Source organism: Schistocerca nitens, chromosome 6 (assembly GCF_023898315.1).
Source record: "Schistocerca nitens isolate TAMUIC-IGC-003100 chromosome 6, iqSchNite1.1, whole genome shotgun sequence".
Taxonomy (NCBI): Eukaryota; Metazoa; Arthropoda; class Insecta; order Orthoptera; family Acrididae; genus Schistocerca; species Schistocerca nitens.
Window position 1 is genome coordinate 492,848,050 of NC_064619.1, and position 23,544 is coordinate 492,871,593.

A 23,544-nucleotide genomic window follows, 5' to 3' on the forward strand; every position below is an offset into this window, starting at 1 on the left:
TATAAGGCAGTTGCACATACCATTACAGACTTCTAAAAGTTACTGAATCATGACATTTCTGGAAAATGCACTATGAATTCAATAATCAACTTTAGTTTACTCATTGTGTTTTCTAAACTGGTTCATAGCGATCCTTCAGGGATGTGGAATTAATCAAAGTTATTTATTTATTGTATGTGAACAACAGTAAATATTGAGAAATATATACAGTTTACAATATACAGTTAAGAATTTAATCACAAATCTAATAGGTTCAAATTCTTAAAGTTAATAACTCAATAATACTAAAAGGAGGACATTTACACTATAAAATTAAGACTGTTATTAAAATAGATATTTCATCATAGTTCAACAACTATTGAATGAAGTCAACTGATAGTGGAGGGAGCAGCATCATAGCATTGCACCTGGCATGACCTGTTCTTATCTTGTTCAGTCGTGTCCCCTCACTTCTCTTTAGATCAAATCCAAGTAGACTGGCAGATGGATGTTGAACACACTGACATTTTATTTTTACAGCATTTCACCTCTTGCATCACTATTCTTTAAGGTCAAACTTCTTATTGTCTTTTCTATTATGGCACAGGGGAGTGTATGACATCAAGCTGTCTGGAGGAAGTTCATGTAAGACTGTATGAACTGGGAAGTCTTAGGGGTTGTCGCGGTGATGCAGCTTCCTCCATTCTCAATTGGTTGTTTCTTGACGTTGGAATTCGGGTGGTGAAATATTACTGATAGTGTGCAGCCAGGGGATTGGTGTGGATTTTAATGTAGCTGTAATAATTCTCATTGACTTATTCAGATGGATGTCTGTTTTCGTCGTATGAGCATTGTGTTGCCATACTGAGGCATCATATTCAGCAACTTTGTATACCAATGTCAGAGCTCCAGTCCATAGAGTGGATGCATCTGCACCCCTGGTTGTGCCTGCAGTTTTTTATGATGTTATTTTGTGTCTTTAGCTTTTCGCTAGTGTTTTTCTGGTGTCTTTTATATGTTGAAGACCAGTTGAGCATGACACCACAGTATTCAGGCTGGAAATACTGTCTGATCCTCTGCTGAAAGAAGTTCACATTGAGCTGTTGGTTTGAAATTCTAATGTTTAAGTGGAATGTGTGGACTCGTGTCCTGGCTGCATTTGGCTGGAGTCTCCATGCTTTGTAATATGTGATGAGACTTTCTAATTCTGTAGACAATATATTTTTTCCTTCCTCAAGTGTACTGGTTTGTATGGTTATGGCAAGGTCATTGGCATAGCAAAACTTTTTGCACATAGTGTTTGGCATACCACTGGTGTACAGATTGAAGAGCAAGGGTGCCAGGATGGATCCTTGGGGAATCCCATTTTTTATGGTAAATGATTTACTCTGTTCCTGTCCAATGATAACCATAGGGTAACAGTTGGATAACATATGAGGTGCGACAATAAAGTAATGAGACTGATGTGAAAAAAACAAATGTTGCTTACTGTCTTAGTCAAGTTTAGTGTTGTCTCCTTCAAAGTATCTCCCTTCTGATTGCACACACTTTTTCCAATGCTTCTGCATTCATGGTAACATTTCTGGAACTCATCTTCTGTAATGTCCTCCAAGACCCTCGTCACAGCTTTTTGGACATCTTGTGTTGTTTGAAAATGGTGTCCCTTGATTGTCGTTTTGACTCTTTGAAATAGAAAAAACTAGCATGGAGTGATATCTGGTGAATAAGGTGGCTGTGGTAGTACTGGAATCTGTTTTGAGGTTAAAAATTGCTGTACTGACAAAGCAGTATGGGATGGCACATTATCGTGATGCAGAATCCAATCTTTCTCATACTAAGATCTTCAGTTATTATTAGACGAACCGTTTCTCAATTGATGTTCAGTTCTTCTGCAATCATTTTCAAGGATAATCTCTGATCAGATCATAAGAGTTCACACACCCTGACCAAATTGACATCCATCCGTGAGGTTGATGGTCGTCCAATGCGGTCTTCATCTTCAACATTTGTTCTGCCTTCACTAAACATTTTATGTCAACGAAAAACTTGAGTTCTTGACATAACCTCCTCTCCAAAAGCCTTCTGAAGCTTACCGTAAGTTGTTGTTGTGTTTTCACTCAATTTATCGCAAAAAGAAATGGCATACTGTTGTGCAATATTATGCTGTTTCATTTCCGTGACGAGAGACACAAACACATGTTAACTTATTACAGTACAACTCACGACTGAGCTGTTGCGTTGATGTGCTGCTTGGACTAGTAGCAGCTTATAGACCAAGGTCAAAGATATTGTGCCTACTCAAGCCTGCAAGGTTGCCATATCTTGTGAAGAAAATCAGTCTCATTACTTTATTGTCACACTTCATATTTCCGACAAGTGTCTTCAGTTTCTTCCTTGGGATATGCTTTTTTAGTTTCAGCAGTAGTCCATCTAGCCACACAGTATTGTATGCTACTGACAGATCAACACATCAATGTCTTTAGCTTTTTATGGAATCCAGCCTCACCGTAGGATGTCAAGGCTAGAGCCTGTTCAAACCAGCTGCACTGGCTTCTAAACCCAGCCTGATATGTTGGAGTTATATTATGTATTATTCCTATGAATCAATGTATACATTAACAAAGTGAAACACCTGTTAGGAACTAATTCTGTGCACTTTATTAACAATTCCTCAATTATATTAAGTCACTGCTGCTTATCTACTACTGACTGCTTACAAGATACATGGCTACGCTGATATTTAACACAACCTATTACAATAACCTGGTTGTTCAAAGGATGTTAAACGCCAATCTTCTATCTTTTATTTTACCATCTCAGCCCTGGTAAACCAACAACTCCATCCCATCCCACAGAGTCTCCCATCAAACATCAAAGACATCAACCACCTCCTGGAACAACTCAAATCCATTCCCACTTCTCTTCTACTCTGAATCTTATTTGTCACTATAACACCATCTTGCTCTATAAAATCACATTGGAAAGACAGGGCACCTCATCCTTATATCATTAACTCACAACCCCACCTGAAAGTTTTCCTAAAATATCCTTGGGGGGAATGGTGTGGGGCACTAAGGGAAGTGGGGTGCCCCTGTTCTGTACTAATCTTTTCATGGACTTCATAGAAGATGCATTTTGCAAGATCTAGAAGATTGTCCTCTGGCTTGGTACAAATTTATCAATGACACCCATGTGACATGGGCTCACAATGAAGAATACCTCCACTTCCTGCGCAACATTTTAACTCTTTTTCCCAACTTAAATTCATCTTGTCATTTTTCAAACAAAAAGCCCACCTTCTTAGACATTGAACTTCTCCTCATTGAAGCTCACATCCAAACCTTGATCCATATAAAGCCAATCAATTGGCAACAATACCTCTACATTGGCAGCCAATCCTTCCACACCAAATGCTCCCTTGTTACAGTCCAGTCTGAACATCATTAAACTAGATGAGTGCATGAACGGGCATAGAAGAAATGTCTGCCCTTGGTACTCTCAGACTCAGTTAATGGGAAAGTTCTGCAGCATGACTCAAGGGGTCGGAGCAGCTGCTCCACTGAATGGATGATTTAGTTTACTAACAGTCTAGTACTAGTTTCCCTGCACTCTGGAAATGGTAGCTTCCTCTTCAACATACCATCACATCCCGCCACCCTCCCTTAAAATACACTCTCCCTTTTCCGCTTTTCGTTTTCTATTTTGGTAATATTTATTTACTATTTTGTATTTGTTATCATTTGGTAGCATTTACTGAATCAATAACTTACTCTGTTCCTTTACATTTTTTATCTTCATTTGCAACTCTCTCGTTTTTCATTTTTCCTCCATCTCCCTTTCTACTTTCATCCTAGTGTTTAATTGTATTAGTCATTTAACATCTCATCTCTCTACCTCATATTCCAACTTTACTTGTCACTGTGTGCATTTATCATCTCTGGTTAGAAACTAGCACAGTGCTCACCAATGTACTTCTCTCTCTGATACCTACCCCTTCATACTTCCAACTCAGATTTTATGGCACTTCTGTGATACTCTCCTGTGAGTCAAACAAACATTTGATCATTTTCTGTTCTTTTTAAGCACTTAATATCACCTGTTATTCCTAGAGAAATATTCTAAGATGAGATGTACAAGTGTTTTGTGCACAATCTCACTTGTAAACTGACTGCATTTTCCCAATCTCCTACCAATGAAAAGAAGCAGCCAGTTGTTTCACTTACAACTGAGCCTATGTGATCATTCTATTTCATATAACCTCAAATCAACTGTACACCATGGTGGATCCTTCACATGGCAAACTGTTCTCATAGGTACATATCTATTTAATGCTTTGTCAGTTATTCTTTTAAATGTGAGCTATAGTGCCTTTACATGCTCCTGCCCAGGAATAAATGTTTTGAGTTTCTCTTTGAGATATGAGGCTACTACCTCTTTATCTACTGCTCTGAACACATAAATCTTTCTATTTCTTTAGTTATCCTTTGCAGTTTAGTAATCATTGTTGGTAAAATTGCCACTTGGTCACTGATATCAGTTTCAACATAGATGACCTGAAGAGGTCAGGTCTGTTTTTTGTCATTTGATCTACTATATTTCCATCATTACTTGGCTACCGAATTATGGTTTTCAGAGATATTGCAGTGACATGCACATACTTTTAAAAGACCACATGTGCAGCAGTGCTATGCTGTTCACAGAGGGTGCCTCAGACTCGTGTTTGTGCGTGTGTGTGTGTGTGTGTGTGTGTGAGCCTGCCAAGGTCTCCAGTCTATTTAAGGTTGGCCAAGCTACATTCAGCCTCAGTTCTCTATGTGTATTGCTGCAGCTCTTTGTGTCATTAATTGGTTCCTTCTGAACGTTACATAAATGAATGAGCTTTTGGCTATGGTAAGTCACTTTCAGGTTGCTGCCTTGGGTTGTAGCAGTGGCGGAGAATTTGATGTGTCGCATAGGACACCTCAGGTGTAACTTGTTTTGCCCATGGTCTCTGCATTTGAGGCACCTCCTAGTGCACCTGATTTGATGGATCCTCCCTCACAGCAGGGCGAGAGATCGGTGATAATGTGTTTGTGTCAGTTGAGGTGGAGGGCCAATGTGGAGACTGGATGCCTGGCCTTGCCCAATAACCCTGTGAGTGGACAGGTGGCCACTCCTTCGGCAGGGTCTGAATAGGCACACGGGGGCAAGGGGTTTACTAGTTATTGGAAGGCCCAATGTTAGGCATGTTATGCAGCCCATTTGGTAGATAGTATTCAGGGCTGGGGTGGGGGGGTGGTGGTGGTGGTGGTGGTGGGGAGGGGGGGGGGGGGGAACATTGTGCACTCGGTATATCTGCTGCGGGGCCTCATGCAAGATGGGGAGGTGGCCTTACCTGTGGCTATCAAGTGTGCAGGATGCGGTCATCTGCACGTTGTGCCTCACATCGCCACCAATGACACCTGTTGTATGGGTTCTGAGGCGATCCTCAGTTCGTACAGGCGGCTGTTGGAGGTGGTAAAGACTGCTGGCCTCATGCACAGGGTGCAAGGAGAGTTTGCAGCATCATTCTCATAGTTGATTGGGGTCCTTTGGTGTGGAGCCAAATGGAGGGTATCAACCAAAGGTTTTGTTGACTCTGTGACAGACTTGCTGCAGATTTTTAGACCTGCATTTTCATATGGGGTTGTAGGGTAGGTCAACGGTGCACTACACAAAGGAAGCAGCTACTCGGGTAGCAGAGGACGACATAGTAATAAGCATACCTGCGTAGAGAAACAACTGTAAGATCTGAATGGAAATAAATCACCAGAACCATATGGAACCCCAGTTTGATTTGACGAAGAGTACACTATGGCATTACCCCCTTACCTACCTTGCATTTATCATGAATCTCTCACCAAGCATAAAGCCCCAAGCGACTAGAAAAAAGTGCAGATGATTCCAATATATAAGAAGGATAAAAGAACGGACTCGCAAAATTACAGACCAACATCCTTAACATCTGTTTACTGTATTCTCAGTTCCAATCTAATAAAATTTCTTGAGACTGAAAAGATTATGTCCAAGAATCAGCATGGTTTTAGAAAGCAGTGCTTGTGCAAAACTCAGCTTGCCCTTTCCTCACATGATATACTGAGAACTATGGATGAAGGACAACAGGCAGATTTCATATTTCTAGATTTCCAGAAAACATGTAACACGGTACCACAAGGCATGCTGTCATGCTTTCATTTCCCATTAGCCTATCCTTTTGATTCACTCTTAGATTTACCCCCCCAAAAATTAATGCTGTCAATTTTGGGTTGCAGACAGATTTCTGTAACAAGTGTATGAACTCCACTGCTTTTTAGGGTTGTTTCAAAGTCTGGTACTTTATTGTGAATGCTTTGGTAGTTGAGCATTAGAATTAAAATGGGCTCTTCTTTGGGATGCAATGCTTTGGGTCTCATGCTGAAAACCCGGAATCTCTTACAGCTGTCATTACCTAGACTGGATGGAGAGCTGCCTAATCCAAAGATACTCCTGTGTACATTCCATTACCTGGGTAGTGTCGTCTGATGGGTAATGCACACCTGATCCACTTAGGATCACCCTAAAGTTCTCAACTACATGGTGCAAGTCCAGGAAGTTACAATCTCACTTGTTTTAGAACCTTTGGAGTCTCTAGTTTGAGCAATCCACTCATGTCAGAAGCAGATAGCCATAATCAGTTCTGAGGACAATATTGCAGACTGTGAGCTACACTGAAACTCTATGAGCAATGCTGATCTTCCCCACTTTCTCTGCCAGGTGCTTAAATGAACCAAATATGACCCCTGATATGAGGCACCAGGGATATTTGTTCCTATATGTGACACAATGTACAACAGGTTGCATCCTGTTCTCTAAATGGCTGCTGGAACAGTCTCTTAGACATGTTGAACGAGGTCCCGAGCCATATGCAACGAGAGCACAGGGTGATCCTTACCATCCCTTGCTGCCCTTTTCCCAAGGGGTAACATTATTTGCCATACATTTGACCTGTCAATGATTAACAGACCCCTCCCTTTCATGTAAACCTCCTCCTGACACAGTGTAAAGAAGCTTTTCTGCAGGGGAAGTGTGTCACATGGGCCTTGTTTCAATTTCAGTGGGAGACAGTATGTCAGACGTGCTGATGAGAGAGATGAGTATAGAATCTTGAGTTCTCCCTGGTCCCTGCCTTTCCTCTACAGGACTCCCAGCTCTATCACTGATTCATGATTCACAGTCTAGTTGTAAATTAGTAATTGGTCCCATATTTTCTGGGGGAAAGAGAATATCTATGAGAGAGGCTAGTACTTGAGGCACATTTGAAATCTCTGATACATGTTTCTTCATAGTTCATCCAACAGACTGATTCTCAGCAGCTTCTTATGGCCTGATGGCCATTATGGCAAATTCTGACTGCTTGAGAATAGAAACTAACTGATCTTGTGCAAGAGAAAAGCAATCACAGTGAGGCTCCGTTATGGCTGTTGCAAATTTTGTCTGAATGCTGAACAAATGTCATTACACTAACCTCACTGATTCTCTTTCAATTTCCGGATCTCTTACAGTACCTGAATTCCTAGTCTCCTTGAGATCTCTCGCTACACTGCTAAAGAAAGTGGTTTCTGTGTAATGAGAGAAAAACTTGGGGTAAAATTTACTGATTTCTTGACGATAAGTTTGTGTATTGAACTTTTGTTCAGGTTAGACTCACTAACTGACTCATACAACGATGTTAAAAACAGTGGTAATGTGCAACAAATGGTGACAATATACATCGAAGTCAAATGGGAAAACCAAAGATGATATGACACTTACAATATAAGCAAAACACTATATTGCACTGCAGCACTCAAATTTATAAGAATTAGATTTATGTCGGGATCATAAAATTTCAAACACCGACTTTGAAAAAGCAAATCTACAAATGGAAGAAAATGAAAATGTTGCACTAATTACATAAGTACTACACTGTGATTAGTGGAAATGATGATCCAAAATATATTGCTGCCAAAGTTTGCAGAATATGTGAATGTAGCTCACAGTCATGATTCACTACAAAATATGTTACTCACAACACTCATAAGCTACTGGAACAACTCAACAATTTATCTTTTAGCATATAAATATCCAATGGATTAGAATGTAACATTCACCTAAAAAATGATACTGCTGCCAATATTTCTAAGAAGTAGCAAGCGGCTACACGAGTAGCAGGGGTTGTGTGGCGTGGACTGGGCGGTTTTTTAGGTTAGATGGCCTCGGGCAAGTACAGAAAGGGCAACAGCCTCAAAGGGTGCGGAGCAAAGTCAGGACATGCGGGGACCAAGCAGCAATCGGTATTGTAATTGTAAACTGTCGAAGCTGCGTTGGTAAAGTACCAGAACTTCAAGCGCTGATAGAAAGCACCGAAGCTGAAATCGTTATAGGTACAGAGAGCTGGCTTAAGCCAGAGATAAATTCTGCCGAAATTTTTACAGAGGTACAGACGGTGTTTAGGAAGGATAGATTGCATGCAACCGGTGGTGGAGTGTTTGTCGCTGTTAGTAGTAGTTTATCCTGTAGTGAAGTAGAAGTGGATAGTTCCTGTGAATTATTATGGGTGGAGGTTACACTCAACAACCGAGCTGGGTTAATAATTGGCTCCTTTTACCGACCTCCCGACTCAGCAGAGTTAGTGGCAGAACAACTGAGAGAAAATTTGGAATACATTTCGCATAAATTTCCTCAGCATGTTATAGTCTTAGGTGGAGATTTCAATTTACCAGATATAGACTGGGACACTCAGATGTTTAGAACGGGTGGTAGGGACAGAGCATCGAGTGACATTATACTGAGTGCACTATCCGAAAATTACCTTGAGCAATTAAACAGAGAACCGAGTCGTGGAGATAACATCTTGGACCTACTGATAACAAACAGACCCGAACTTTTCAACTCTGTAAGCGCAGAACAGGGAATCAGTGATCATAAGGCCATTGTAGCATCCCTGAATATGGAAGTTAATAGGAATATAAAAAAAGGGAGGAAGGTTTATCTGTTTAGCAAGAGTAATAGAAGGCAGATTTCAGACCACCTAACAGATCAAAACGAAAATTTCTGTTCCGGCACTGACAATGTTGAGTGTTTATGGAAAAAGTTCAAGGCAATCGTAAAATGCGTTTTAGACAGGTACGTGCCGAGTAAAACTGTGAGGGACGGGAAAAACCCACCGTGGTACAACAACAAAGTTAGGAAACTACTGCGAAAGCAAAGAGAGCTTCACTCCAAGTTTAAACGCAGCCAAAACCTCTCAGACAAACAGAAGCTAAGCGATGTCAAAGTTAGCGTAAGGAGGGCTATGTGAGAAGCGTTCAGTGAATTCGAAAGTAAAATTCTATGTACAGACTTGACAGAAAATCCTAGGAAGTTCTGGTCTTACGTTAAATCAGTAAGTGGCTCGAAACAGCATATCCAGACACTCCGGGATGATGATGGCATTGAAACAGAGGATGACACGCGTAAAGCTGAAATACTAAACACCTTTTTCCAAAGCTGTTTCACAGAGGAAGACCGCACTGCAGTTCCTTCTCTAAATCCTCGCACAAACGAAAAAATGGCTGACATCGAAATAAGTGTCCAAGGAATAGAAAAGCAACTGGAATCACTCAACAGAGGAAAGACCACTGGACCTGACGGGATACCAATTCAATTCTACACAGAGTATGCGAAAGAACTTGCCCCCCTTCTAACAGCCGTGTACCGCAAGTCTCTAGAGGAACGGAGGGTTCCAAATGATTGGAAAAGAGCACAGGTAGTTCCAGTCTTCAAGAAGGGTCGTCGAGCAGATGCGCAAAACTATAGACCTATATCTCTGACGTCGATCTGTTGTAGAATTTTAGAACATGTTTTTTGCTCGAGTATCATGTCGTTTTTGGAAACCCAGAATCTACTATGTAGGAATCAACATGGATTCCGGAAACAGCGATCGTGTGAGACCCAACTCGCGTTATTTGTTCATGAGACCCAGAAAATATTAGATACAGGCTCCCAGGTAGATGCTATTTTTCTTGACTTCCGGAAGGCGTTCGATACAGTTCCGCACTGTCGCCTGATAAACAAAGTAAGAGCCTACGGAATATCAGACCAGCTGTGTGGCTGGATTGAAGATTTTTTAGCAAACAGAACACAGCATGTTGTTATCAATGGAGAGACGTATACAGACGTTAAGGTAACCTCTGGCGTGCCACAGGGGAGTGTTATGGGACCATTGCTTTTCACAATATATATAAATGACCTAGTAGATAGTGTCGGAAGTTCCATGCGGCTTTTCGCGGATGATGCTGTAGTATACAGAGAAGTTGCAGCATTAGAAAATTGTAGCGAAATGCAGGAAGATCTGCAGCGGATAGGCACTTGGTGCAGGGAGTGGCAACTGTCCCTTAACATAGACAAATGTAATGTATTGCGAATACATAGAAAGAAGGATCCTTTATTGTATGATTATATGATAGCGGAACAAACACTGGTAGCAGTTACTTCTGTAAAATATCTGGGAGTATGCGTGCGGAACGATTTGAAGTGGAATGATCATATAAAATTAATTGTTGGTAAGGCGGGTACCAGGTTGAGATTCATTGGGAGAGTGCTTAGAAAATGTAGTCCAGCAACAAAGGAGGTGGCTTACAAAACACTCGTTCGACCTATACTTGAGTATTGCTCATCAGTGTGGGATCCGTACCAGATCGGGTTGACGGAGGAGATAGAGAAGATCCAAAGAAGAGCGGCGCGTTTCGTCACAGGGTTATTTGGTAACCGTGATAGCGTTACGGAGATGTTTAATAAACTCAAGTGGCAGACTCTGCAAGAGAGGCGCTCTGCATCGCGGTGTAGCTTGCTCGCCAGGTTTCGAGAGGGTGCGTTTCTGGATGAGGTATCGAGTATATTGCTTCCCCCTACTTATACCTCCCGAGGAGATCACGAATGTAAAATTAGAGAGATTAGAGCGCGCACGGAGGCTTTCAGACAGTTGTTCTTCCCGCGAACCATACGCGACTGGAACAGGAAAGGGAGGTAATGACAGTGGCACGTAAAGTGCCCTCCGCCACACACCGTTGGGTGGCTTGCGGAGTATGAATGTAGATGTAGATGTAGATGTAGTTTACAGTCGATATTATAGTGTGAATCCTGTACAGCAATTGCAAACATGTGAAAATAATATGGTACACACAAACCTTGACACAATCAGTGAATGTTAATGAGAAAACAACATAGGTAGTAAAATCTTAGGATCTAGAATTTGTGATTTGACCTATCTTGTACATGCTGTCTCACACAAAGATAAAACAAGATGTCAGCTTGTATGGGATGGTCAGAAAGAGACTGAAAATTTTTAAGGGTGTTGCAAGGTAGGTTGTGTTGAAAAATAATTGTTAAGAAAAAAATTCAATATGTTGTGCTGTTTCCAAGTTAATTACTACTGAAGTAAGCAAGTCAGGCTTTTGCATATGCAAATTCAAGCGGCCCACCAGAGAAGGAGTTGTCAAATGTGTTCCCTAAAACCAAAACAGAGAGAGGTACAAAAACTGGACATCAGATGGTAGTAAGTATCAAAACTGAGCCAAAGGCTTAGCAGTGTTGTGTGCTATTATCTACTCTATGAGAATAACTGACACTTATTGTATCTCATGGGCTGCTGGAATTTGCATGTGCAATGCCCTGATTGGCTAACTTCAATGCTAATTAACTCAGAAACAATGCAACATATCAAACTTTTTTCTTAACAGTTATTTCTCAGTACAACCTATGCTTCAACACCCTTACAAACTTTTTATACTGTTTCTGACAACCCCGTATATGTAAATAAACATGTGATATGTGCAGATATTTTACTTGGATGAACTTAAGATTCCTTCTAAATTATTGTACCAGTGTTGAGCACCACTCAAAACAGTAAAAATTATGGAGCACCAACAAAGTATTCTTCTGCTTGGGATGGCTAACAATGCATGCTTGTCTCGCATACACTGCAATGTTTGTTTATTTATTTTGGCCTGACAGTACCTCATTTCTCAATTATGTTTAATATGACATTGTTGAAGAGGTCTATTACATGTTAGTTTCTATGGAATATTTGTCCCTTACCTTTAATTACCTGATCAACTTATTTTTTGATACACTTTCCAGTTTCCCAGTAAATTTTCAGACTTAAGTCCATTACTTTTTGATTATACCTACAGTGTAATTCCTTTCTGTAATATGAAGACAGTTGCAGACCTGACCTTATCTTGATTATTACCTTGGAGTCCAGGAGTACCAGTCTTCCCTGGTGGTCCTTGAAGACCCTTCTCACCCTTCAGTCCTCTGGGTCCAGATGGTCCAGGTGGCCCAATTTGTGGAATTCCTGGTTCTCCTTTGGCTCCTGGCAAACAAAAAATATCATGTTATCTTATATTATCTCCAATGTTAGGTAATAGCACTTTCTCAGTTACATCATCGTACTTGGTAATAGTTTTGTAAATTACATTAGAAAATCTGAAAAACCAATTGAAATCTTTTAAAAAAGAGAAAGCAGTTGAAAAATTTAGGTGATAGTGACAGAAAGAGCAGTAAGAAGTCTCAAACTTTTGTACATGTTATTTTGGGTAAGAAAAAAGAAAGGGGCAAAGAGGGTAAAGCTTGTAATGCTACATCCCAATAAGATAATGTAAACATCATAATAATTGACTTAAAAGAAAAAGAAAACTATATTTATGTCATACAAAATTAAGAGTTGTAATATTTTTAGAGGTTCATTTTATTGGGTATATGTCTGTTCATTTGTCATCATGAAATGGTGATGATCAGTTCACTTTGTCAACAGGAAAAACTGGAATGTATGCAGAAACCATTGTTTCATTATGAAAAAAAAAGTACTTTCCAAAAGCTTAACATCCATCAAATTACTTTTAATGTCTTCAGCAATGATGGTGAATTTATTGGATAATTCTGCAGACCTGCTGCAAAATACCTGCAGTGTTTGTGTGTGCTTTGCAACAACTCATGGGAATGCAGATGAAAAAGGATTTACGAGAGCTATATGTAAATAATCATAGTTACAGTAGTCAAATATCGTAGCACAACAACATTATGTTTAGGTAAAAAGTAATGTATTAACTGGCTACCCAAATTCACATAAAGAAAATTTACGTACACAATAATGTGCAGAAGATCCTAAAAAACCATATAATGTTAAAAAAAGGTAAGGACAACAACAAACAAAAATTGTTTTAAACTTAATTTATGTAGATTCATTATCACTTAAAACAAGTTCAAATTTTACAGATTTAAATAAAGAAAGCACAATGGTACTAATGTATGTTTATATCTCTATGAAAAACAATGTTTCGCATAGCAGGTGAATCTTATATCCAATAATTTTCATCTGTCAAACATGGTCAATGCTAGAGCAGCAAAACCAAATGATAAATGATGGCGAATGATCAGTATCATTGGTATAAAGTAATTTCTTAGTGTGTAACACTTGTGTGTTCCACACCTGCTCTTCTACTTCCAGAATAATGTCAAACTTACAAGCACTGAGAAAGGGTGATTAGACAATAAGTCTAAGATTCTCTACCATACCATCGACTCTCATACTGAATGTAAAATGCTTCTACAGATGCCACACTGTTGATTATACTTTTATCATCCAATTGTGGCCCTGTACAGTAGTGCTGCATACAGAGATGTCATTGTAAAATTTATCTGTGGCACTGATTTGTGACAATGTTTTTGTCATGAATAGGCTAACACTGAGGAATTCCTTGGCTTACATGTACAATGCAACCATGACATTCAAGCTTGACAGAATTTGTTCATGCATGTTTCATCTTGTCTAAACTGATTGATTCCCCTCGTTATTCTTACACTTCATGTTTTTATGCTTGTGTTCAACATTCATTAACACTAAAAGTTCTATTTAGCATGTTCAGTTTGTGATGAGATTAACTCCATCCAAATGTTTTATGTATATATTCTCATAATCCTGTTAACTCTGTGAGCCCCAATAATATTTTAAAAAACTAATTTTGATATTTTTTCACAAAAATGACCTTTATCCTTATAGTGAAAAACAAATACAAGCAGAAATTGGCAAAAATTATGCATTCTATTTTTTAAGGAAGCAGTTTCACTTTGGAACCACTGAGACATAAAATTTTCAACCACTCATCATTTCATGAGATATATTTGAAAGAAATTTTGTATATTTCCTAGATACAATCTCACAGCTGGAACCTTTGATCAACGCATAAGGTCTAAAAAAATTATAACCCTAAATACCAAACAAGAATGGGACTCAGATTTAATATATTTATATCATAAGTACAGAACAGAATAGATACTGCCCCAGAGGTTTCATTGAAACTGCTCATAAAACCATTATTATAAATGTAAATTTATGTTACAATAACTTTAGATACACTTTCAATATCAATGATCTCCTCTATATGATCACTACAAAAAAACCACATGTACAATCTCCTACAACTACATAACACAATCTCCACACCAATTGTTGCTTTGAATACTGTAAGTGACTGTTACAATGCACTATGTTCGTAGAAGTACCTCAGTGTACCACTAGATGTTGTGGAATGGCTTAGGTGGTACTCAAAGGTTAGCTCAGTTTTGGCATTTAAAACTCATGTCATAATGACTGCAACATCTTCATTGTGAAATAGTTGGTTGTAAAGATAATTCATGCACACTCAACTGCCTCTCTAGTGTTGGGTGCCAGTTAGCAAATACTTTTGGAATTACATGTGACTGATACATGATGTTCAATGCATAACATATAAAAAAACTGTCTTGCATCCACATTTGAAGTTGATGCATAGCAAAACTTAAGGTTTACTTAACTTTGCATAACACCAATGTGTGTTATTATCACAGTGGTTTTTATGTTTGGCTGATGTCTCATTTTAGTTTGTGCAAAGTGTAGCACTATTTTGACTTAGCCCTCTATGTTGGTACCACTTCCTGTACTTTGCTGCTTGAGAGTGGGGCTCGTCTCTCCCTGGTTTTGAAGTGTTTATCTGGCCATTCACTGTTTGCCAGGTAGCGTGGACAGAGCAATGAGGACGGAGGGGGTTGCTCAGTGGCCAGGCCATGACTTGAGAATTGGCTTGTTGATATATGGCCATCTGCATGTATGGTCAGTGGGCAGTTGGCTTGCTAGATTTTGTATGTTATTATTAGCACTACTGTTGTTCTGGTCAGCTGCACTAGCAGTAGTGGTTGTTATTAAGAAAAGCCATGGTTGTTTCCTGTTTCTAATACCAAGATGTTCCAGGTTAGTATCTAAACTATTTCTTGTGCCCTGTACAAGCCAGTGGACTGAGATTCCATTACCAAGGTGTATGTGACGGTAATATTCATATAGCAAATATTCAGGCTCCGGCAAAAGGGAAGCTTCATTATTAACTTTTTTAAATTGTATTTATCTTGTTAGTGTTCTTAATTGGTTTTAACTGTATGAAAAGCAAATCTTTTATTTTGTTGGACTCAGTATAGTTCTGAACTTACTTGTGCCAGCTTACTGTCCTATGTTACATTGTACTGAACACAGAGGTAAATTAAAACAAATATTGTCTTATCACTCATTTTATCAGTTTTGGAGTAATATTTAGTCTAGGTAGCATGCTATTTACCAATTTACATCAATTTAATGAATATAATTTACCGTTCACAAAAAAGCAAATTTATAGTTCTATGATGCATTTGTAAGGTGGGGAACATTAAAGGGAGGCAGTAGCTGAGAAGGGAGTGATAAAGAGAAATATGTTAACACTGAATACAAATTTAATATTAGAAAGTCTTTCCTAACAGTATCTGACTGGAGTGTACCCTTATTTAGAAGTGATATGGAGACAAATAACAGCACAGACAAGAAGAGAGTAGAGGCTTTTGAAATGTGTTTCAGAAGTGTATTGAAGATTATAAAGCTAGATTGGATAACTACTGAAAAGAAGAGCTTTATGGCATAACTTATTTAGGAGAAGGGATAAGCTGACAGAACACATCCTAATGAATATTGTAGAGGGACATTGAGGCTTGAACACAGAAAACAGTCGCATTAGTTCTGCAGAAATGAAGAGATTTGCCTGGATCAAACCTGTCTCCAGACTGAAAACCACATTAACAAACAAAACACTGAGATGAACCAAAAGAAATTAGATTGTAATGGAGATTAAATAATAACTGAGCACAGATGAAAGGTTGTGTTGGCTATCAATATTACATTAACTGTAGCCACCTGTTCTAAACAATATTCAGTTCATAACAAATTAGGCACAACTAACTGTATGCTTACCTTTAGGTGCTGCAGGCCCTGGCAACCCCCTCTGACCATCTCGCCCAGGCTCTCCAGGGAAACCCATTGGGCCAGTCTCACCCTTCTCTCCTCTTGGACCAGGAAGACCTCTTGGTCCCACTGGTCCAGGAGGTCCTGTGGGCCCAGGGGGCCCAGGCTCACCCTGACAGTGAAGAGAAATTGCCAAATGAGTTTCAGTGTGTTTTTATATATTTGACTTTTTGTCCTTGTTTATGGCACAAACTAATTGAAAAATAATATTTTGCGTATTACAGAATTAAGGCACATCATAAAGCAATAAGTTTTCTGCACATTATATGAGCGAACATGCAAGATCTAATGTCCGAAAATGTTTATGTGTTGCGATGTGGGCAATCCTACAAATGAAAGTAGTTGTGTTGTGAAATGGCTCTTCCACCAGTGTTCTAGTACACAGGTGCTAGTTACTGTTGGCAGATGGTTGATAGCACTGAAATAGTAATCAAGGCTCAGTTAAAAATGTTTCTTGAATTTTTTTGTAACATCACAGGCCAGCCTGTGTCTGCCATGTTTTATACCACACTTTCTGATAGGCATTCCCCACGTCTTCATGTATGATCCTATCACCGCCTTCACTTCAGGGGTTTTGGGCTCACATTCTCAGCATTTGGAAATGCTCTGCCTGCAACCAACCCCTGATCCCCCTTTTGCTACTGGCATGTCTCTTCCCTTCTGGCACAAGAATGGCTTTTTCTTTCTGCCACTGGCATAGCTTTTCCATATTGCTGCCGACACAGATTTTCCCTTCTGCTGCTGGAACAGCTCTGCCCTTCTGGCACTGGAATGGCATTCTCTTTCTGCCACTGGCATAGCTCTCCCATATCGCTGCTGGCACAGCTATTCCATTCTGCTTCTGGCACAGCTATGCCCTTCGGCAACTAGTATAGTTCTTCCTTTCTGCTACCGGCACAGCTCTTTCCTTGTGCTGCTGGTACGGCATTTCCATTTTTGCCATCAGCATGGTTTTTACAATCCACCACTAACACGGCTCATTCTGCTGTCGGTGTGGCTTCTTCTGCTGCCAGCATGGTCCCTTCCCTGCTCCGACACACATAGGTTTTCAGATCCATTTTAGTGCCTACTCAGTGCACATGTTTGTTGCCTGCATGGTCCCTTTTGCCACCAGCATGGCATCATTTGCGACAATTCTCAATTTTTGTGTCAATCATCACACATTTCCTTTTCTGTGGCTCATCTGTGCACAGGTGTTCTATTCTTCTTCCAGTGCTCATTTCTGTGCAATTTTCCAATCCAGTTCATCCTTCTATGCCACCAGCACCACTGCCTTAGCCAGCTTGTTTCCTTTGGAGTGTTCATGTCATGGATGCATTCCTTTTCATAGTCTACAGTGTGACCACCATCCGCAGCCCAATTTCCACTCTGCTGGACATCTTCTTCTTCTCTTAGGTGGAGCCCATCAGTGTTGTGGTGTCAACAGTGGCTGGTGCTGGTTGAATTAGCCTCCCAATGGCCACCAACATCTGGCTGACATCCCACTGGCCCTTCCACTATGGCCAAGCCCCTCAGTACCTAGATGGCTTGATCATCCTTTTAACCCTAGAGCAGGTATGCTCTTTAATGGTACAGGAGCGGTCACAAGGCGTATTACGTACACAGTGATGATAAATGTCATTTACTTTATTATTTATTGCAGTTATTTACATTGCTTCATAAAGCAATTGCAGGTAACTTTTAAGCTATCCATAACAATGGTCCCACATAGGTTACAAATCTAATTTAATTCACTACAATACATTACTTGTAAATTAATTGCTTTCAATCTCGGGTGAATAATGACAGCATTCTCCACAGAAAACTGCTGTTTGAGAATGACTTCTGCAGAAAAAATAAATACAAACTAATCTTATTGTTGTGGAGCTATTCTTTGCCCTTCCACAAATTTCACATCTACCTTTTTCCTTCACTGGTTGATGTTGCATATGCAGCTCTTGAACTTTCTAATGACACAGATACAAGTTAACATTAGGTAGTAGACCTGGTATTTCTGATCTTCCGATAAGATGTGATTTCATGAGTTGAAAAGAAAGGTTCTTTAGAAAAACTTGACATGGATGTTTCTTGTTCTTTCCATTTGCTTGAAATAACATTTGAGCCTTGGTACCCAGTCATGTTCAACATTGCATACCATATAGCCATAGCCCATCTTCTTGTGACTTGTGTTACTGAATATTTATTGTACATTTGGTCAACAGTATCATCTCCACCCTTTGTTTTATTAGAATCTAAATTTTATGTGAGATTTCTTAGTGGCCTCATCTACAGTTCCTTCATTGTGCCTTTGAAAATGAGTACAACAGATTTGTTATGTTTAGGCACATACAGTGTGATAGTAATCTGCAGAACAGGTTTCTCCGTTCTAGTTGGGCAAAAACTCAGATGGTGTTTGTTTTTATCCTTTATTAGTGTTTCCTATACAAGTGATTTTGTTTTGCAACAGAGAGAGAGCCAGTTTGTAGTTGGTATAACACTTACCTGTTGTCACATTTGTATTTGTGCCTTTTATCAGCTCAGTTAGTCTACACGCAATATCAAATGGCTTATTAGAAGCAAAAAACAGCCCTTCTGGCTATTTGCCACAATACACTTACAATGAAACAGTGTAGAATGACTAAGCACTATACAGAGCAAATATTTTGGTGCCATATCTAGATGCTAACCCATCTGTTTCGCATCTCATATCCCCAGTTTCCTTATTAGCAAATCTAATACACCTGAGCAGGAATAAAATTCTCTTGTAACTCATGTAGGATCTAAAAACAATAATTCCTGTTCCATCATTTGACCAAAGTTCCACTACATATATGTGGTTTTCATCTTTGAGGCCAATCAAATAAAGAATGTTTAATGCTGCACAAATTTCATTACAATCTATTAACTCAGCATCTCTATCTCTAGAATAATTTTCTTATTGCCTTTTTCTGTCAAAGTATACACTAATAAGATGCACAATTTCTTCTATCATATCAACACTGATGATTTGATGAACTGATTCAATTTCCTCTACAATACCTCATGCTACCACTTTAGGTCCTGGAAAGATCTCGATAATATTTTTTGGTGGTACATGTGACATCTTTTTATGCACATCAGTTTTCATCCAATTTGTTTTTTTGTCCTTACCAATAAATACATTGTCTTCAGTATCAAAGGAAGGTAATCTTTCATCATACACAATTTCAGAGCCACTTTCATGATCAATTGGTAGTATTACTTCATCCTCTATATCAGAAAACAAGAAAACAAATCAGTATCTCTGCTGTCATCTTCTTCCAGAAGCATCTCTAAAAGAGTTCAGTGTAATTCCTCATCTGTCAAGTATTTTTTGGCCCCACAATAAGAAACATAAACTATTTTTAGTGACTAATGAAGTATAAAAATGGATGTCCGAAATATACCGCTTTCTAGCAACGTCGACAATTTGAAATAGTATGAGGTGCATTCAAGTTCTAAGGCCACCGATTTTTTTTCTAATTAACTACTCACCCGAAATCGATGAAACTGGCATTACTTCTCGACGTAATCGCCCTGCAGATGTACACATTTTTCACAATGCTGACGCCATGATTCCATGGCAGCGGCGAAGGCTTCTTTAGGAGTCTGTTTTGACCACTGGAAAATCACTGAGGCAATAGCAGCACGGCTGGTGAATGTGCGGCCACGGAGAGTGTCTTTCATTGTTGGAAAAAGCCAAAAGTCACTAGGAGCCAGGTCAGGTGAGTAGGGAGCGTGAGGAATCACTTCAAAGTTGTTATCACGAAGAAACTGTTGCGTAACATTAGCTCGATGTGCGGGTGCGTTATCTTAGTGAAACAGCACACGTGCAGCCCTTCCCAGACGCTTTTGTTGCAGTGCAGGAAGGAATTTGTTCTTCAAAACATTTTCGTAGGATGCACCTGTTACCGTAGTACCCTTTGGAATGCAATGGGTAAGGATTACACCCTCACTGTCCCAGAACATGGACACCATCATTTTTTCAGCACTGACAGTTACCCGAAATTTTTTTGGTGGCGGTGAATCTGTGTGCTTCCATTGAGCTTACTGGTGCTTTGTTTCTGGATTGAAAAATGGCATCCACGTCTCATCCATTGTCACAACCGACGAAAAGAAAGTCCCATTAATGCTGTCGTTGCGCGTCAACATTGCTTGGCAACATGCCACACGGGCAGCCATGTGGTCATCCATCAGCATTCGTGGCACCCACCTGGATGACACTTTTCGCATTTTCAGGTCGTCATGCAGGATTGTGTGCACAGAACCCACAGAATTTCCAACTCTGGAGGCGATCTGTTCAACAGTAATTCGGCGATCCCACAAAACAATTCTCTCCATTTTCTCGATCATGTCGTCAGACCGGCTCGTGCGAGCCCAAGGTTGTTTCGGTTTGTTGTCACATGATGTTCTGCCTTCATTAAACTGTCGCACCCACGAACGCACTTTCAACACATCCATAACTCCATCACCACATGTCTCCTTCAACTGTCGATGAATTTCAGTTGGTTTCACACCACGCAAATTCAGAAAACGAATGACTGCACGCTGTTCAAGTAAGGAAAACGTCGCCATTTTAAGTATTTAAAACAGTTCTCATTCTTGCCGCTGGTGGTAAAATCCCATCTGCTGTACGGTGATGCCATCTCTGGGACATATTGACAATGAACGTGGCCTCATTTTAAAACAATGCGCATGTTTCTATCTCTTTCCAGTCCAGAGAAAAAAAATTGGAGGCCTTAGGACTTGAATGCACCTCGTACTTACTTACACGACAAGGCTTGTGGTGTATACAATACACTGCAGCTGCAGTTCCAGAAATAACTTATCATTGGCTTTGAGCTCTTGATGCTTCATATAACTAAACATAAGCTAAACACTGACTGGGAAATTGTCGCCATGTATATGGCTACAAGGCTTGGCCTTTTTCCACTGTGGGCATAAGGTGAGTCTGGTGTATAAGATACACCAGTACAAACACTCTAGGGAAAAGCGGTGCGGAGTATTGTGGCTGGGCCAGTCTTCTGGACACTGCTGCCATTGGTATGTACACCCACAGCTGGTGGGTTGCAATACTCCTGATGTCTTCTACCAAAGCCAGCCAAATGCTGCCAAAAACACTGCATGACTACTAACACTGGCAGACCACAACAGCAACCAGCCAATTTACGTACACAGCAACACATCACTCTGTGTACACACCAGATTCCAATGGACTCAACTACAGGCATCAGCACCATCCACTAGTGGCACATACATCTAATGGCAGCACTGCAAGCAGGGCACTACATAGTGTCCGTGGGTCACACACCTCATGGAAATACTTCTAATGAACTACTGACAGCATTTGTTCGCATTCTGGGCTCTACGCCGGGTCTGCAATGCAGCCCATATACTGGTAGTGTTCACCAGCAGCAGTTCCACCACGATACACCAGGATTAAGACTGGACATCAATGCAGTGCAGCCTAGGACTCCAACCAAAACACAGCTGCACAGCCTGTCAGCAGTATCGCATCCCAGCAGCTGCCATTGGTTCAAGCACTGATCTCCCATCAGCTATTGGTGCTCTTCCAATGTTCCACTGGCCAGCCTTCGCCTGACCATGCCAGACAATAAACCAGACATGACCTCCATACTGTTTAGGACATCAACCAGACACTGACCAAGGACCTCCAACTGGCCTCCAGTTGACAGAGTTTATTAAACTACTAGTGTGGCTATTATTTTCTATTCATGTCAGAACTATGAACTGTTCATTGTGTTGAAACTTCCTGGAAGGTTAAAACTGTGTTGCAGATTGGGACTCGAACTCAGGGCTTTGCCTTTTGTGGGAAAGTGCTCTACCATCTGAGCTACCCAAGTACGACTCACAACCCATCCTCACAGCTTCAATTCTGCCAGTACCTTGTCTTATGTCTTCCAAACTTCACAGAAGCTCCCCTGCAGACCTTGCAAAACTATCATTCCTGGAAGAAAGGCTACTGCAGAGACATGGCTTAGCCACAGCCTGGGGGATGTTTCCAGAATGAAATTTCCACTCTGCAGTGGACTGTGCAGTGATATGAAACTTTCTGGCAATTAAAACTGTGTGCCAGACTAAGACTCGAAGTCAGGACCTTTCTCAGGAATTTTCATATCAGCACACACCCCACTGCACAGTGAAAATTTCATTCTGGAAACATCCCCCAGGCTGTGACTAAGCCATGTCTCCGTAATATCCTTTCTTCCAGGGGTGCTAGTTCTGCAAGGTCTGCAGGAGAGCTTTTGTGAAGTTGGAAGATAGGAGACAAGGTACTGGCGAAATGAAGCTGTGAGGACAGGTCATGAATTCCAATTGGGTAGCTCAGATGGTAGAGCATTTGCCTGTAAAAGGCAAAGATCCTGATTTAGAGTCTTGGTGTGGCACACAGTTTTAATCTGCCAGGAAGTTTCATATTAGTGCACACTCTGCTGAAGAGTGAAAATTTCTTCTGGAAACATCCCCCAGGCTGTGGCTAAGCCATGTCTCTGCAATATGCTTTCTTCCAGGAGTGCTAGTTCTGTAAAGACTGTTTCATATCAGCACACATTCTGCTGCAGAGTGAAAATTTCAGAGTGGAAATAAATGTGTTTCTTTCATTGTGCCCTGGGAGCCAACTTTATTACCTTTTGTCCTTGCCACCACATAAGGACACTTTACACAGGAAGGGACCAAACTGTTTTTTATGTAATTATTAATCACACGTAATGGAATTCCAATGCCAAAGAAATGTTCAATCTAATTATATTGCTAACAAATATATAACTAATGAGTATCTAGAATATTTTGAGACAAGATATTTGTTTTAACTAAATGCTGCTGACATACTGTATTTTGGTACTAATTTGTTCTCATGACTGGTCCTGGTGTTTAGAGATTGCCTTTCTTACATCTTCCTAACACATTTGATTGATGTGAAACTACATATGGCCCATACTTCATCTAAATATTTACTATGACCACAGCAGTCATCAAACACTGAGTATTAAAACTAGGCCCATAGCATTAATATTTAAATTTGCAATTATCATACCTGAAATCCTTGGGTTCCCTTCTCTCCAGGTCGTCCATCTCGTCCTGGTGGACCGGGCTCACCTTTGTCTCCAGGGGCTCCACGGTCTCCTTTGAATCCATCTGTAATGTCTATGGGTGGACAGGTACCTGAAATACAC

The 23,544-nt window shown here is 40.2% G+C and overlaps 1 protein-coding gene across 1 annotated transcript in view; it reads right to left on the reverse strand.

The window, feature by feature from the left end:
• The window catches only part of LOC126262876 (collagen alpha-2(IV) chain), a 294,377-nt gene that overhangs the window by 78,582 nt on the left and 192,251 nt on the right, over positions 1–23,544 (reverse strand). The window contains exons 15-17 of the mRNA XM_049959745.1: positions 23,406–23,533; positions 16,304–16,466; positions 12,248–12,370 (exon numbers count right to left, since the gene is read on the reverse strand). Coding sequence (XP_049815702.1) covers positions 12,248–12,370; positions 16,304–16,466; positions 23,406–23,533 — 414 coding nt within the window. The remainder of the gene's footprint in view (positions 1–12,247; positions 12,371–16,303; positions 16,467–23,405; positions 23,534–23,544) is intronic.